At 38.3% G+C, this 16,621-nt stretch overlaps 1 protein-coding gene across 1 annotated transcript in view; it reads left to right on the top strand.

Annotated features, from left to right (window-relative positions):
• AGPAT5 (1-acylglycerol-3-phosphate O-acyltransferase 5) overlaps nucleotides 1-16,621 on the top strand; it is a 60,671-nt gene that overhangs the window by 12,715 nt on the left and 31,335 nt on the right. Inside the window, exons 2-4 of the mRNA XM_049819407.1 lie at nucleotides 4,352-4,421; nucleotides 4,635-4,750; nucleotides 10,388-10,477. Of these exons, the coding sequence (XP_049675364.1) occupies nucleotides 4,352-4,421; nucleotides 4,635-4,750; nucleotides 10,388-10,477 (276 nt within the window). The remainder of the gene's footprint in view (nucleotides 1-4,351; nucleotides 4,422-4,634; nucleotides 4,751-10,387; nucleotides 10,478-16,621) is intronic.

Here is a 16,621-nt window from a genome sequence, read left to right as displayed (position 1 = left end):
CTGCAAGCAGTTCTTCTGATAGCATGATTACTTTTACCTCTTGAGTTATTTTTGTCATGGCCCTGTTTACTGAGCTGATGTAGCTAGGATGTGATTAAATTATCTATTTAATTTTCTTTGTTATATACAGGTTTCATAAGCAAGAAATAAAACTCTAAATTGGGAGCATTCACCTTGTTGCAGTGAAAACCTATGCAAATTATGAGTTAGTCCAGTGTGGCTGCGGTGCAGGACTATTTTACATTGCTATGTGACCTGCCACATTAGCACAGCTGAATGTGTTGCACTGGAAGAAGCGGAGGCTGCTAGGGAAGCTGAAACTGATATCACCAGATCACCAAAGAGTTTCCATTTGAATACCTAGATCAGCCTGTCACTGAATTAGCAACTTCTCCCATCAGGAGAACTTGCTGTAACCTTCTGCCAGTGAATCAGAGCTTTCTGTGGACATGACACTCTGAGATGTGTCTTGTGCCCATTGAGTGTGTGAGCAGCTTGGTGTGTGGCATCCAGGGAAGCTGGGTACCAGTCTTCCCACAGAAGGGAATCTAACAGCATCCAGTTTCCTTTGAGACCTCGCTGAATTGAGTTTGCAGCACTGCTATGTAAACAGATGTGAAAGACCCATGTTAACAGTGACTCTATTACCCGTTCTCGTGAACTGGGCTATGAAGCAACCAAAACATGGCTAAAAGCGCACGTTTTAATGTTCTGTACCCAAGTAATGTGTGCAATGTTAGACTGTAAATCTGCATTTTAAATACTTTCCCTCAAATCTCTGCTTACTTTGGCTTGCTGTGTTGCTCTTCCTTTTAACTTGTTTTCTTTGCTTGACTTCGTTGTGCCTTTTATTTTTTTAACAAAGCAGCACCTATTCAAATGAATAGGTTCCTCACTTGCTTCATTGTGGCAGACAGGACATTCATCTTCTCAGTCTGTCAACCTGATACATAGGTAGAATGTATGTATACTGTGGCATTTGGAGACCTGTGCATAAAATATGTGAAACAGCTTCTGAAACTGGAAATTGCCTCCCAAGCATGTCCTGCACTGCTTCCCTGGTGCTGGCTGGCGAGTGCCCTGCAAAGGGGGAGACCACCCCGTCCGGTGCTCTGCAGACCCTGGGATCGGCACCGTTCTTCTGAGGAGGACTAGGAGTCTCGTGGCTGCTCTCATCTCTTCGGGTTGCTTCAGAAGGGGCGTGCACCCAACCTGGGGCTGTGGTCACTTGTTCCTGCATTGCTGTCCCTGGTAAGATCACTCGAGTGCTTGCCTTCGCTGTGGTCCCCAGATCTCTTCTGCACCAGCAGACTGAGAAGGAGCCAGAGGCTGCCCAGTCTCTGCAAGAGCAGGGAATTCTGCAGTTAGCTACAAAAAACAGCAAGGAGTTAGAGGTTTTCTGGAGACCATGAGGAAGAGTACTCTATCTGCAGCTATAATATACATTAGGTGCTGTGGTTCACCTAAAACTGTCAGATTCCAGAAATTGAAGGCTTGCCCTGAGGGGACTCTTCCCCTGCTTATCCACAGGCCCGTGAATTCTTCAGACATCAGCTCAAAGGGAAAAGGGCAAGGTTTCTGCAGGATTCAAAGCTCTTAACTGTTAGCCCTCTGTTGTGTAAGGTCTATGAGAATTTCCAGAAACACAGCAATAAAGCAAAAACACTTCATTCTCAGAAGGAGAGGTGGGTGGCTGCCCACAGAGTAGGTGTCTCCTGTGAAATCTGAAGAAGCCTCTAGAGAATGCAGGTTGGAAGTTGCCATTCTTACTGCTTGTAGTAACAGTATTGTAAGTTTGTAGCTCTCACTTCCTAGCTGTGAATGTCTGATACATTCACAGCTATTCGCTGGCCTTTCATGAACTGTGTAAGCCTTTTCTCGAGATTATTGAAATGGTCAGTGCTGAAGGGAATGATGTTGCACCTAAAGCTGTTGCATCCTCTTAGGCTGAGCTATCTGAGCAAACAAAATAGAGTTTTTGGATTTTCTCACTCCTTCCTTTGCTTTGAAATAAAATATCCAATTTTGCTGTGTTTAATGAGAACTAACTATAAATAGGAAAAGATATAGATATATATATGTATTTTTTTTAGTTCTGTACAACAGCATAGCTGTGTGTTTTATCATAAGTAAAAAATTTTGGTCCATTACATGTAAACATATGTAACTGTTATGGTAAGACATAATATTGTACATAGAAATTGCTTACAGTACCAATGAGCGGGTGTCCCTCTGGGATCAAAAAGTGAACTAGATCCAATCTTACTGAAATAAAAAATAATACAGATTAACTGTTACATTTGGCAGACACAATCATATGTGTGTTTTTAAGGGAATGATCCTGTATATTTGTTTTTACTCATGCAATATTCACAAGTGAATACTTTGAATTGTGGGTCTGATTACACTGAGATTTAGACTTTGTACATTCAAGTGGAAATTTTTACAAGTTGAAATTATAAATTGTGTATTTCAAATCCTGTTTCTTGTGTGGGGCAGCTCTCACAGTGTCAAGGGCAGATTTTGTTTTCCTCTTGTTCTTATTTTCTTACATTTTACAAAAGCACAGATAACATTCAGGACCTTCTGGTTTAGTGATGTGTTGTATTGGGCCTTTTCCCTTCCTCTAAAACAGTCTTTGCCAGAAACTGCATAGTGGAGTCTTAACTTGAAATAAAGGAAAACAGTATTTATGGACCTAGTGTGTAATACTGCTGGAAAAGTGTACACTTGAAAAATGAAGCTTTAACTCCATAAGTGAGAATATCAAGATAATTTTTTATTTCAGTGGAATTTTTGCACCTGAACTGTAAGATCAGACCCTCTGACTGCTACATTGCACTAAATAGTGTGTGGTACCTAGAGTGTCAGCAGTAAGGTTATAAATTCTCCTGGAACTTTAATGAGAAAATTACTCCTACAGCAAAATCTTGTTTGAATTTCTTAGATACTGTTCAGAATATACTTGTCAACTGACTTGTTACAAATAAAGTTCAGTTAAAAGTTATTGTGCGTGACTTTTTTTTTTTAATTCAAATAAGTAATGTTCTCTTTACTGTATGGTGGATGATCTCTTGTTCACGTATTTATTGAATATCTCAGTTTGCCAATATCTGGTTTCTTGCCTTGGAAACAAAATTTGATCAACAGTGCAGCTGCATTTTCAAAGAAGGAACAGCATTAATTTAAAACATACAGCTTTATGTGTTTTTTTTTTGCCTGGCGTTACCCATCTAGTATCACAGGCTAACTCACAGGTGGGCAGCTTTTCCAGAATTGCTTGTAGAGACCTTCTGATGTTAATCAAGATCTGAATATTTGTTAGATCTTCCTGATAAAATTCCCAGATGGTCCAGACTAGGGAAGTGGTGATAATAAATGGCTAAACATTCCAAGTAGTGCTTTGGGTTTTGGTGAATGGAGTCACTTCAAAGAGTGTATGTTTAATACAGCTAACTTCTAGAAACAAGGAGTACAACCATTGGATTTAGCAGACCAGGGAGGGAATGCTACCTAGAATGTACTAGTTAGAAGAACTAAGTTTCATTAGATAATGAAAATATTTATTAAAGGTAATTAAATGGCTGCATGGATTCTTTCATTCAGAATTGAAGTGGTTTAATTTCTCATTTTATATTTGAAATAGAAGTAATTGAATTAATTGATTTTAAAAGGTGACTTGGATTACTGCTTCACCATCTTGCTTTGTAGTCATGCTCTCAGAAGATTATTTCACTAGTATGCAATTAAACTGTCAGGGGCAGGAAACTACAAGGGTAAAAGCTGTCTTTAATATAATGGAGAAAAAAACCATAACAAAACCTGCTGGCTGGAAGCTGAAGACCTCTCAACCTCATGCTTTTTCGCTCGTTCTTGATGGTTAAAATCATGGCAAATGGTTGAGATTTTGTTCTTGATGTAATCCAGGAAAACTTACCATTTTAGATTGAATAATGAGTGTCTGGCCGAAGCATGTCTTATTCATTAAATGCATAAATTTAAGTGGTGGTTTTGTACATGTCTATGACTCCTCTTTACCTTTAATTATATTAATGTAGGGATCATGTTGATGTAGGTCACCTTCCATGGATCCAGTTCTAGGGCTGAGGCACAAGAACAGAATAGCTTTCTTAAGCCCTCATTAATTAATATTCACTGCTTTGTTGATAAGTTAGTTGTATGCATGATGGGTACTGATGCAGTGATGAGGTGTTTTTCTGTTAATGGTGCTACCTTGCTGGCAGTTTTCCTAGTAAATAGCTATTTACTGCATTGGATCTCATTACTGTCTAATGCAATGAAAATAAATAATTAAGTAACACTAATTTTTAGTTATTTTTTTTTTTTTTAGGTAATACTCTACGGGGATTTGCCAAAAAATAAAGAAAATGTAATATATTTATCAAATCATCAGTGTACAGGTTTGTATTATTTTTGTTTGCCTTAGCACTTTTATAGATTTGCTTGTCTGTTTACTGTGTCTCTTTCCACCCTTGACCTAAGGAGCAAGAAATTCTAGTTCAGAACTTCTAGTACAGAAAGCTTTAATGATATTTATATGTGCAACATGCGCTTTTTGTTTCATGAGTGGCAGTTAGAAACTAACGAAACGTTTTGGGCTTTTGTGTTTGCAGTTGATTGGATTATTGCGGACATGCTGGCAATTAGGCAGAATGCTCTTGGGCATGTCCGGTATGTCTTGAAAGATGGGTTAAAATGGCTTCCACTCTACGGGTGGTATTTTTCACAGGTAAGCCCATTCACTTTTTCCTTGCTGTTTGTGCATCAAATTTGTAAGATGTACTTTCCTTCTGTTTGTTGTATGTGCTGGGAAGATGTAGTTCTGAATTGGCATTTGTTTATTTGAACATGAAAATAGCTGGTTTCACTCAGCGTAGTTAGATGTGTGTTTCAGTTGAGAAACAGTTATTAAATAATCGGTTTACTTTTCTAAATGAATACTTCTTATGGATGGTGTTTACTACTAGAATTAGAACTGTAGAGTCTGTTAGAAGCATTTCAGAATATTCTAGAACTTTGTTCTTTTTACAATCCAAAACCCCACTTAGCAGTAGGTGTAAACAGACTTTTTTTCTATGTATGGGGGTTTTTATCATGCTGTAAATTGGGAATAAATTGACATTGCTGCCGTGTACTTATTTATTTTTTAGTTGTTTGCTTTTAGCACAATGTAAAAGAGGAAAATTGGACCTTAGTATAGTGTGGAGGAAAAGCACATCCCAGCCTCCATGAAAGTGTTGATGGTTTTGCTTTGGACTTCAGTTAAGCAAAAACCTGAGTCTAACAGGATTCCTATTACTACCTTTTACTTTCCCCTCTTCCTTCATAATGCTTCTGTTGTTCCTTTTAGTTTGAGAGCTCAACCTGATGTGACTCAAAATTACACAATTACTGAAGGAACCGTGGGTCATGGTCACTGTACAGCCAATATATGGAGTGGATGTGATATTTAATCAAAAATGGTGGAGAGCAGTGTCGATGGCTTTACCGCCCTAAAAATCTCTCTGAATTTGTCATGTCTGTTCTTTGCTTTTTCTGAAAGCAGGACTGTTTCTATATACAAATGAAGTAAAATGTAGAGGGAGATGTTTTGGGAAGTATTGGTATGTTTTGCTAGGTGATCAGAAATGTCTTCGCAGTATTTATCTCAGGATGTAGATGGGTGCTTAATTGTTAGACTAGAAATGGATTAAGTTTTAGGTAACTCTTTCAAAATGCCTGTTCGATAAGATTTTTCTCCTTTGGCTTCTGTCTTGGATTTTTACCTGTTCCCTGAACATTAATCTGCTTTCTGCCCCTCACCTCTGCCACCCAGGCAAAGAAAAGCAAAAAACACTTAGAAAAATATTTGTAATGGAATTAGGCAGTTTGATTGAATTGGCTGTCAGCCCTGCCCGAGAGACTGGGGGATATTGAGAGAAATACTACTATGGGTATGATTTGAACTATATATTAGTTTGTAAAGGAATATATGAAGAGTAGGCAACTACAGATGTATGTCCAAACAGGAGGCTTTACTCTCTCCCTCATCCTTGGCTGCACATTCCTCTGTCTCTCACCACTTGCACTCTTGCATCCCTAAGTCAAGTCAGATCAGTTGATTGCTAGAACCAGCAAAAGGGGGAAAGTTTTGAGTATATGGCCATGGGTGGGAAGAGGGGAGGAGGCAGAATAGCCCTTGTGTGGCTGTTGACACTGAAACTTTGCCTTCAAGAAGCTAATGTAAGTTGGATTGGGTTTAGAGAGCATTGCATGAGGGGAGGTACAGATCTATGAAGCACCTAATTAATATGCTGAAGAATAGGAAATGCCTTAAACAGTGGCCTTTCCCAGCAATCAGATGTTGCCTTCTAGCTTGGGTGTAGGCACCTGATTGGAACAGAGGTTCAGAGTCTTGGATCATGTCACATAAGGTGCCCATTGCTCGGGTGTGTGAATTGTCTCACCATTTTATCTTGGAGCGCAGGTAGTGGTTGAGGTTCCTACTGTCTGTTCAGTGTGTAAGAGGCTAGAGTGTCCCCCGAGATATTGGGAGATCCAGGTACGATGTTTTTGGCTTGATGGTGGAAAATGTTTGTTGTATTCTGCATGAGTGCCTTAGTGAGAAGGCTGTAAATCTAGGCTGGAGCATGGGTGGTTGCCATCTTTTCTCCTAAAATCACTATTTTTAGAAAAGAATATGCTGCTGAGAAAATAAGAAAACTGTTCAGTTTCTTTTTATTGGTGGGTTTGCTGTCCTAGTCCCCTAAATAAATACGGACTGTCACACCCTGTCAGACCTCACTGATGGTATCCATTGGGAGAAAATGGACTTGTCTGTTGTCTAATGCTTGTCCCCACTAATGACTCTGGTTCTCTACATTTTTCTTCCACTAAAGTGACTGGTCTGTCTCATGGAAATATTTTGCTCTTTGTCCTTGCCTGTAGTCATTACATTGGTAGTGATTTAAGTCTGCTTTAATTAAAATACAGACAGGATATATATTCCATCCGCTATCACGAGGTGTCCAGAAATGATTTTTTTCAAGATTTTGGAAAATTACTATTGCTATCTGGAATATCCGGTGCTCAGTTTCCTGACTGCTATATTGACTGTTAAAAGAAGGTTCCTGTGGAAATTAATATGAATGTAGCCTACATTTTTAATCAAAACATATATATTAAATAAAATCTGTTCATCTTTGAATTCCTCAAAGCATAAAACTTCTACAAGATTTAGTGGGGAATGATTTTATATATATATTTTTATATATATATATTTAATTCAGTGACACAAATGAAAGGCATCCTACTAACAGTGGTGATGTGTGTGTGTGTGTTTAAATGACTGAGACGGGATGCAGCAGGACTGCAGTGCAAGCTAATAGGTATTTTTATTGTTTTTATCACACCAAACAGTGCAAAAACATAAAACACTTCCTGCCCTTCCTGTTGATGTTCTGTCAGTGATGTCACTTACACTCCACTAAAAGTTTCCAGAGCCACGTAATTACGCCATGCTCACGGAATTCATATTCCCTACCTCAGGTAAACATCCTGTTTGGAAATAAACGTGGTCTGGATGTCCAGGAGAGCAAAATTCAGGCACAAAGGAAGTATATTTGTAAACATAATCCATTGTTGACTGAGAGAGGGCTTTTAAAGTACAGCGGAAAAAAATTATAACCTTAAAAACAGTACTTCCAGAAATCTGTTTTGAAAAGTGTTCATATATTTGATCTCTTACTGAAAAGGAAATGCAATACAAATTGGGGAATTTGAGCTATATACAATTGCATAACTAGCATTCTTCTTCTTCAGAGGCAGCTATCTAATAGCAAGAAAAGAAAAGAACCACTTAAATTAACCTGTTATGTTCCAGGTTTGATTTATTAGGTAGAGGTATTTCTTTTCATAAAACTGGCTTTATTATTTTTGGCTGGATCTGAATTTTTTTTCCCCCCCATCTTCTCCACCAAAATGGAACTACCTCCTATTCATCTTATACCACCTGGTGAGGTTGGGGTGTAATTTTGATAAATATTTTGGTATCCCAGAGTTTGCTTGACTTTTTAACATGGGAAGTATGTCTTTGTCTTTTCTGTTATTCAGCATCAGCTTGTTCACCCTTTTGGTTGTTACTGAATGTTAGCCAAATATTTAGCTAGTGTGGCATCTTGCCTCTCTTTAGCTTTGTAACCCTGCACCACAGGGGAGCTGACACGTTTATGTAGTTGGGGTGTACGCAGTGAATGATGGTCCTAGAATATGTAATTCACCTGTTCTTACGTTACATGGCTGTATACTTGTATTTACTTGAGAAGTACAAATCTGTTTCTGAGCATTAAAAAGTCTGAGGTGAGGACACCAAACCTGTCTTTGGTGTTGTGGTGTCCCTAAGCAAACCGCACAATAGTAACTTCATTTTTCCAGGTTCACAAGTTAAACAAGGAAAAGGGGGTTCAGTATTTTCCCAGTTTACTGCAGCTGGTTAGTAATTTGACAAATAAGGGCAGACTTTGATTCCAGCCTTCCCTCATTTATCAAAGCTTGACCTAGCTGAGTCCACACAGAATGATGACTTACCAATTACATGGAAGTCTTGTATGTGTTATTTCTCACACCAAACTGAGTTTGCCCTTCCTGAAAGCGGTTGTTGTGGTGTCACTGTACAGAATAAGACTTCTACTTCCCTTTAATGATGTCAGATCTTAAAAACGGTCTTAAATGTGGAGTGTGTAGATAACGTTGCTCTGTTTGCTGCACAGCTGGTGGAACATTTTTCTGTTCATGCCATTATCTGTCCAGGACTGGTAAACTGCTTGTGGGATGGTGCTGATACAATGCTCCAGCCTGCTAAAGGCCAAGCTCAGTGGACTGGGGAATTCTGTTCTTGGTTTTGGTCCCCTGCCAGCCAGAGCAGCACAGCTGAGTGTTTCAGCTGGCTACTTCACCATGGAAGGGAACCACAGACAATAATGTTAAGACAGAATATTTAATATGGAGTTAATGTACCGTTGACTTTCTGTTCCTTTTCACTGCAGCTTTTGGAGAACAACTTAAAAGTCATGTCAAATACCACTAGCTAAGCAGCTGCATGGCCAACTGTCCATGCTACGAAAAGCAAAGGCTGAAAGCACTTTTCATAACTGCCTCTTCTGCCTGCCTCTTCCTAACCCCTCAAACTTTATTCCTGTCCATGCCATCCAAATAAAATAATAACTCCCTGCACATACACCACCACCCTGTTTCTACAACGTACTCTATCTTTTCCTGAGATAAGGCATTTGAATGAGGTTCATCTCTTAGTAGTTTTAATCTTACTGTCACCTTTCTGTTAAGAGCATGTAAAACCATAAATAGACAGAAATTATCTGCCAAATTCTAATGCCAAGAGTCAGGGTGGGCAGAAAAGAGTAGTACCAAGTCAGGGAATCAGTTAGAAAACCCATAAAAACAGTGTACCTTAAAAATAAAATTCTCTTATTTGGAAGCTTTTTTTTTCCTTCCCAGAATTCATTGTATCAGTAGTTCATTTTGGAGCATATTTGGTGACAACCCCTTGTAGCTACACCGTAGATAAAACAAAGTGGTGGAAGAAGGAAATGATGAGGCAAATTTTATTTCTTTATAACTTCTTTCTTTGTGTGTACTTTGCCATAGTCCTTTTATGGACATTTTGTGACAAATTGTGTGGAACAAGTTATAAAATTAATCTTATCCAGAAAATGGTCTTTTTATAATGGTTTTCAGTAAAAATCCTTTGTCTTCTAAAGATTTTGTGTTACTTAGTCAATTATTATCTCAGTATATAACTTCTTTATTAAAAGTTTGATTCTCTAATAAGGTCCATGGAAGTTTTCAAGACCTATGCTAGTTACTTTTGTGCTATTCATTAATTTTGTATGTAGAGGTACAATACTTGTAATTCCAGTATTTGCATTAGCCACTGATTAAGAGCAGGCACATAGAATTGAAAACATTGACCTATAAGTATTTGTACATGAATAACTTCAGTTGTGTCATTTTCCCTTGATGTACAAGTTGAGCTGCTTGTCAATGTTGTCAGGAATAGAGAGATCCCTGGGGTGGGTTCCAATGCCATCTTCCAGTTAATTATTTAACACCTTTAAACAAGACACTTCAAGTGTCTTATGCTTTCTTTTTTTTTTTTATCTTATCTTTATTTAAACAGATTTTGTGAACTTAAGTACATGCAAATGTAAAATCAGTTTCAGGTGCTTTCTTCTTAGGAGAAAACATCTTATGGGCAATTTGCAGCATGAGTCATAAAGGTGACTTGTCATTTTTGTCTTGTTTGTTCTTCTCTCAACTATTCCACATTAAACTACTTTAAATATTTAATACTTTTTTTTTTCTCTGTTAGCATGGAGGAGTCTATGTAAAAAGAAGTGCCAAATTCAATGAAAAAGAGATGAGAGAAAAGTTGCGGGCCCAGATGAAAGCTGAGACTCCGGTAAGATTATACTTTCCTTCTCCTCATTTCTTTGACTTTTTTAATGGCAAAGGCTTACTGGAGAAATGAGCCATGCCTGATACCTACAAACTACAAGACAGTAATCATGGGTTTGTTTTCTGTCTGCATTTTTATGGTTACTTACTGTGATTAGAGTGATACCTCTAATTAAACTTAGGAAAATTGACTAGGCCTTTATGAATGAACTTCCTGATTCTGTCTGTAGAGGGCAGGGGGGATCTGGACTAAATCTTAGAGCATGAGCTATAGCACCTTCCTTGAGAAACCACTGCTAGTGTTCCCCGTGTTTCAAAAGACAACATTTTGACTACTGTATGCTTGCCAAAGACTGGTATTCTTGACTTCTGAAAGTCAAGAACCATTCTAACCGAATCATAATTAGTCATCCCAATGATCAGTCCTTTTTAATGGCAGTGACATCTTAGAGCTGAGTAACTTTGTCTGCTGCTCCTGGAGGAGAAAATAAAACAAAAAAACCCCGAACTCTTGATAATTTTCTATTTGAAGAATGATTGTTAGTGCCAAGTGACTTTTCTCATGACTCCCTGTATGGTTTGTGGCTCAGTGGTTAGAATCACTGTGCTTCGCTTCCATTACTTGCTGTGCATTAAAATGTTTTCTGCCTTTTTGGCTAGACTTAAGAAAACCAGCTCAGCAAGCCTTGATATAGAACAGTTACACTTTCGTTTTATTTAAAATGATGTGATTAGGACTTGCCACTCCAAATACTAAGTGGCAAAACTTCTATTAAGCTGAGGCTTGGGTAAAAGGAGTGCATAGGTTGTTTTGACCTTCATAATAGGTTTGGGTTTTTTTTCTTCTTTTTGGAGACAGTGTGTTTATGTTTGTGCATGTGTCTGTGTTGAAAAAGTAAACTGGCCTTACACTTGCTGAGAGGCTTAAATGAGTAAAGCATCCCTGTTTAAGACAGTGCTCAAACTCATTTTGTCTTGAACTAAGATTTAGCATGAACAGGGTTTTTTTTTTGTTTTTAATTAAGGTAAGAAAGTGGATCTATTTCCAGGTTTTAGCATGTAAGTTACAAAGGCCAGAAATACATTATGACAACTACACTTTTGCTGTCCAATGTCTAATCTAATGATGTCCACATGGAGAAGATGGTCATATTCAATAGTGGTAACTTGTGCCCACATTACCAGGGAGGGTCCTGGGATGTGAAAAGGTTGTGTTGCATCAAGTTATTTTCTGTATGTCTGTGGCAGAGATTCTACTTTCTGTAAAACTTACAGGAATAAGCAAAGACAAACTGCAGGATGTATGAAACGTATTTGTAGTCATCCCCCTAAGCAATTGCTCCCCCTGCAGAGTGCTGGTTAAGTTCGCTTTAGTTCATCTGGATGAAATATCCTAGCAGGATGTTTTCCTGCATAGGCCCATGGATTTCTTGCTAGCCAGAGTCAGCTTCTGGTTGAGTCTGGCTTTCTGGCTTCCTTATGCACCCCCTAAAGTGCAGGGGTGTGTTGTAATAATAAGGTTTTGATTGTGATAAGAGTCTTGATTTAAACTCTGCATTAAATTAGTCTCCTTTATAGAAATGTAGATTATTTTTTTTAATACAGTCTTAGGAGGATGTGCCTAGAAACTCATCTAATTCCATATGTCTTTGGAAACCTGCAAATGATGTTCAGTGTTTCTGCAGAGCTATAAATTGTCTGGACAGGCTAGTGTGTGACTTTAGCCCAACTGAAATGTCAAGGGAGGTTTAAGCATAAAGCTTTTATTTAAAGCTATATCCGCTGTGGGTTCTGCTTTCCATGGTGGATGTCTACAAGTGATTAATAAATGAAATAAATCCAAAAGGCTTTTTTTCTGGAATCATCTTTTTTCTCCCTCCTCAGTTGTGTGTGGATTGAAAGCCAATACCTGACCTATCTAAGCTAATGCCAAATGAATTTGGGACCACTTGGGTATGTTTGGTTTTTGATGTAATTTGGCTGTCTGGAAGTTCGGTGGTGTTGGAAATGGGCATAGAACCTGGACATGTTTACCGGGCAGTTGTTACCATTTTCCTTGTATTATCTGGGGTAGTGTTACAGAAGAGAAATAAGCATAACTGCTGCAGAAATGCATTCTGTTTTAAATCTCCTTCAGTCAAACCATATAGGGAGTGACACTTAAGTTTCACAAAACCAAAGCTGTCAAAAGCCTATTTACTGAGACAAATGTTTTCATCTGCTGGGATAAAAGACACAGACCATTGAGTTGTCATTTGAAGGAAGACTAAACTTTCTATAATCCACTTTATCTGAGAATTTAAATGTAGATGCTGTAAATGGCCTTTAACCTATAATTACTACTGGGAGAAGAAAGTGATAACCTGTGTCCTTACTACATTATTCATGAAGGAACTTTGCAGTTCTGCAACTTCGGGTGACATTCACAAGCAACCATATTGCTTTTAAAATGAAAACATTTTAATCAGTAAAGCAAGAACGCCCTGAACTCATCAGCTTCCTGCAAAAATAATTAATTTACTACTCTGGAATTTTTATTAAAATTTATGCACTGGATGCTACAGCTCAGGGTGGGCTTTTCCTCAGTTTAGTGAGCAGCTGTTGTTGCTTAGTCATTCTGCTTGTACATGGTGGAGTTCTTTTTTTAATGTAGCATTAGAGAAAAGCCTGCCTTTCAGCTGCTAAGGAAAGAATTATATGCTAATAGAGAGGAGATGGACGGGAATCTGTGTTAAGGGTCACTTTGTTATTTACAGTTTCTCTCCACATACAGTTTAAACAAAAGAATCCAAATGATTAATGTTCAGTCTGCTTGGAGCCATCGCTGTTCCCATTAAGAAACTGAAGACGTGTAGGAAGGCAGAACCAGGCTTCTGTTCTCGTTAGTGTAGCAAGCCCTTTACTGTTTTACTGGGGTTCTTTTTTTCTTTTTTTTTTTCTTTTTTTTTTTTTTTTTAAATAAATTGGTGGTGGAACACGGACAGGATAAATAAGGCTGCCTCTTGGCCTCTCATATAGTCACAGTGGAACTGGATTAGTGATCTGGTGTGCCTCATTTTGTGTAGGGACAGGACTGCATTATGCTCCTTGCTCACCTTGTCTTAACAACTTCTACCTGCCTGCCTTAAACAGCCCCTTTTCCTGCCCTGCTGTTCACAGTTGGTCCACCTTTCTTCCTAGATACAGTGCAGCAATATTAGACGTGTACAAAACTCTGATGCTAGACCGAAATGCTGTTGCACCTGTGTTTCCTACTGGGGATTTTGAACTAAAAAATTTTCTTATTTAATTCTGGAAATTACTTCGGTCCTCAAACTGTCATTGAAGTACACACTCAACTCGTTCATTATTGGGCATTTTGTTGGCAAAACTCACTTGAAACAATGTGATTTTGTTTAAAATTCCATAAAATCTTGCTGATTGTTAACAAATTGCAAACTTATGTCTTATTGTGAGAGCAGAGACTGTCACGCGGTTTGAAGGACTCTTTTGTGTTAATGTTGTTTAAATGTAAGCCATAACAAGATAAATGCATTTCTCAATGTAACAATATATCCAGCTGACACTTGATATACTCAGTCTGCTTGTTTTAGAAAGAAACAAGAAAGAAATAGATTTAGAAAGTTAATGCTTCTGAACTGCAAACTATTCGGTCTGATAACTGAAAATATAACTTACATTTCTTTTTATTGTGCATTGAGAGTAGGAAATCTGCATTCTGAGATGGGGGATTTCACCCACTACAGCCAATATTTAGCTGGTTTCTGTGTGTTTTGGTTTTGCCATTCATTGTCACAGAAAAAAAATCTTTGTTATGTGAAGCAGTGCCAATCAAACGGTAAAAACCCAGAGGGGGCAGATACATTAATACAACTGCTATAAGGCTTAATGTAATTATTTTGTCATGTAGTTGCTAATTTGCAAATCCCTAACAACTTCTTTGTAAATCCTGGGTGTCCTTGCCTGCTTTCCTCACATCACCTTTTGTATTTTGTTCCAATTATACCAGATATGTTTTCTCATACCATATCTTTTTCAGTTATTGATCTGAATGTTAATGTTTCTCATCTAAGTCACCAGAAGCATATTTTCTAGGCAGTGGTCTAAATGGATTCAGATATGAATCTGTCTAGTTGTCAGGATGCAATAACAATAATAGTAAAACTAAGGAAATGCATTATTTAATACAATTTTGAACTTTGTAAGTAAAAATACTTGTTTTCCCTTTGTCACCCACCTGGGTACAGCACAGCAAATTCAAGATACCGTTAGTCAGTAGTGACCACTTCTTGATTCCCTGTGTTCTTCTACAGAGTGGCAGCTACTCTCTCCAGGACACCCTCCAAAGCCCTGGCCTCAGCCAGGTCTTCTCTTTATTGCCTCTTCTCGCTGTATGTTTATGGTATCTGGGCTGACTTTGTTCTGTACTCCAGGGATTTGCATTGCTTCGTGCCCCTTTCCCCTGCTCCACCCATACCAGCCCCTTCTGTGGCACTCTGATCTATCTCAAGGACTTCCTCAGCTGCTCTGCTCCTCACTCTGGAAGCACGGCCCCTCTTGGTGCCATTGCTATTTCTTTTTTGCCTGGGAGACCTTGACTATACTGGGGAAATGAATAGAGTTGCTATTCCAGTGAAAGCAGTTATCATCATCCATGCATTTTATCTGTGGATCGTGGCAAGTTCACTGACATTATGCGGGGGACTCTGTGGGTAACCCCTGCCTCTTTTCTGTTTTTCTGGCTCCAACAAGAATCAGTAGGGTTCTACTAAATGAATCCTGATCCACTCCTTGAAACTTTCAAATTGACACTTACCCATTACATGGAAACAGGCATTAAAGTACCATGTAACTGAACATAGGGACCTACTCTGCTTGGGTTAAAATTGGTGTATCAATGAGTCAGGGACCATGGTAATGCAAAATTTTCTATGCCATTTTGAACACAAGAGCTGTATTTTGCAGTCACTGCGATAAAGTGCCTAACTTTTGTGTAGCTAATTGCCCTAAATGAAAAATTCTGTATAAAAAATTGCCTTAGCTGCAGCTAGTATTTCTAGGCAATTAAAATGCTTCTTCAACTCGACAGTTCTTAATCCAAGTTCAGGAGAGCTTATTTAGTTATTAAAATCTTATAGATTTGTAGTTCTTAGAATCTTTGGAAATAGTGCTTAAGGATTTAGCTTCTGCTGCCTGTGGTGGGAGAAGAGAAAAGCCAGTCATACAAGCAGATTTGGTAGGCTGAATTGCACTGGCAGAACATCTTTGTCTTGTGCAGGACTCTGCATGAGTGTAAGTAGGACATCTATTTACATTCATGAATTTTACTCAGGGATGGTAGTCCTAATGAGCTACATATTAGGTTTATATATGCTGAATTTAAAGCAAAGGCCACTTCTGTGTCTTGTTGGTATACCAATACTCAGATTCTGGTCAGCACACCTGTTGGGCAGCTTGTGTTTTAGAGGTGAATAATTAAAATATAGAATAATTAAAATATAATAATATATATTATAAGAATAATTAAAATATAATTTCAAGCCCTGCATTGTATTACACGCGTAGGACTGGAGTAAGTAGATCCTATTCTCTGTTGTGTAATCAGCTTTTGGTGGCTGATTATCTGCTTTGAAGACTGGTAATGTTGTTGCATGCTTTTAAGTGCTGACCTCTGTACCAAGAATAGTATTCCTATCTTGTGTGCTTCACTTTCTTTACTCTGTCAATGATTATGTGTTACAGCCACTGTATTACCCTTTGGAGCTGAGCATTCAGTCTTTCTTTCATGGGGGGAAGGTGGGAGGGAGCGGGGAGTAACCTCATCTTGAAGTGCTATTTTAAGGATCCAAATTATGTTATTTGAATATAAGCATATTTATGAAAAGAAAAAAAAATGCATCTGGATTTGAATATTATGTCCTTTCCAGCTAACGCTGAAAGTTTTACTTAGTCATTTAAATAACTCAACAGTGTACTTTATAGATGAAATGTATAAGTGACTGGGGGAAGTGTGGACTGCAGCTGGGTCTAAGGATTCCTGTACTTGTGCCTGTGCTTATGCTAGTGTCATGTTATAAAAAAGTAAGCACTTTGCCTCTTAAACACATTTTCTTTTGTTCTTTCCCCACCAAATCTGTATACATCTTGG

Source organism: Accipiter gentilis, chromosome 16 (assembly GCF_929443795.1).
Source record: "Accipiter gentilis chromosome 16, bAccGen1.1, whole genome shotgun sequence".
Taxonomy (NCBI): Eukaryota; Metazoa; Chordata; class Aves; order Accipitriformes; family Accipitridae; genus Astur; species Astur gentilis.
This window is presented reverse-complemented; position numbering and strand designations above follow the sequence as displayed.